At 45.1% G+C, this 790-nt stretch overlaps 1 protein-coding gene across 1 annotated transcript; it reads left to right on the forward strand.

Moving 5' to 3' along the window:
* Positions 1 to 159: 159 nt before the first annotated feature.
* Positions 160 to 543, forward strand: H257_19411 (hypothetical protein; the record flags this gene model as incomplete). The annotated part of the gene is made up of 2 exons (XM_009848557.1): positions 160 to 245; positions 420 to 543. The coding sequence occupies 2 exons, from the start codon at positions 160 to 162 to the stop codon at positions 541 to 543; spliced, it is 210 nt and encodes a 69-aa protein (XP_009846859.1).
* Positions 544 to 790: the final 247 nt, after the last annotated feature.

The raw sequence follows: 790 nt of genomic DNA on the forward strand, positions 1-790 counted from the left end.
TTTGCGACGATGTCTCTTTCAAGGAGTAATTCCTTCGAAACAACACCGACGGTGTTGTTGCGTAATCATTGTGGAAAGTATGGTTGTGCAATTTCCTTAAAACAATAATCCAGATAATTATCCGGAGTACTCCTCTGTTCACCCATTGTCCATTGCGCAATGACGGACCACCAATACATCAGCGAAGACTACCTGGCGATGGCCGTGACTCTGCGGTTCACCGTGCCTCCAACAGTGGTCCCTGAGTACATAACAAGTGTACAGCTCAACGCAATCATTAACAATGACTTCTGTACATTCGTTAACCTACGTAAGTGTCTGGACAGCCCAGCCTTAGCCCATGGCTTTAGTGTCCTGCAAGAGCGGCGCTCTACCAAGTCAGGAGCATGAGGCTGCAAACACGCCGGATGTTGTTTCAGTCTACGAGCATCAAGACACGCCGACGATCAAGTGCTCGTCTCATCGATGAACTTGGCCCACAACCACGCCCTTCGCCACGACAAACCGCGTCGGCATCATCAAGGCATTCGAACGACTTGGTAAGGTTAATCATACAAGTAGTTGACTTATATTTAGATTAATCGCACTACGTCGAATAAGCTATTCATTTGTTTTATATATGCTTACAAATGATTACTACTTTTCTGTATTTAGCAGGTCATTCTGGTCATAATGTTGACCCACGTTTGGCGGGTGGTTACATTTAACTTATGTTTGGCGAGTTGTTACGCTGACCATGTTTATGACCGGTCATATATTCTTTCCACATACCGTGTAACTGACAGATTAT

Source organism: Aphanomyces astaci (genome assembly GCF_000520075.1).
Source record: "Aphanomyces astaci strain APO3 unplaced genomic scaffold supercont1.566, whole genome shotgun sequence".
NCBI classification, from domain to species: domain Eukaryota; phylum Oomycota; class Saprolegniomycetes; order Saprolegniales; family Verrucalvaceae; genus Aphanomyces; species Aphanomyces astaci.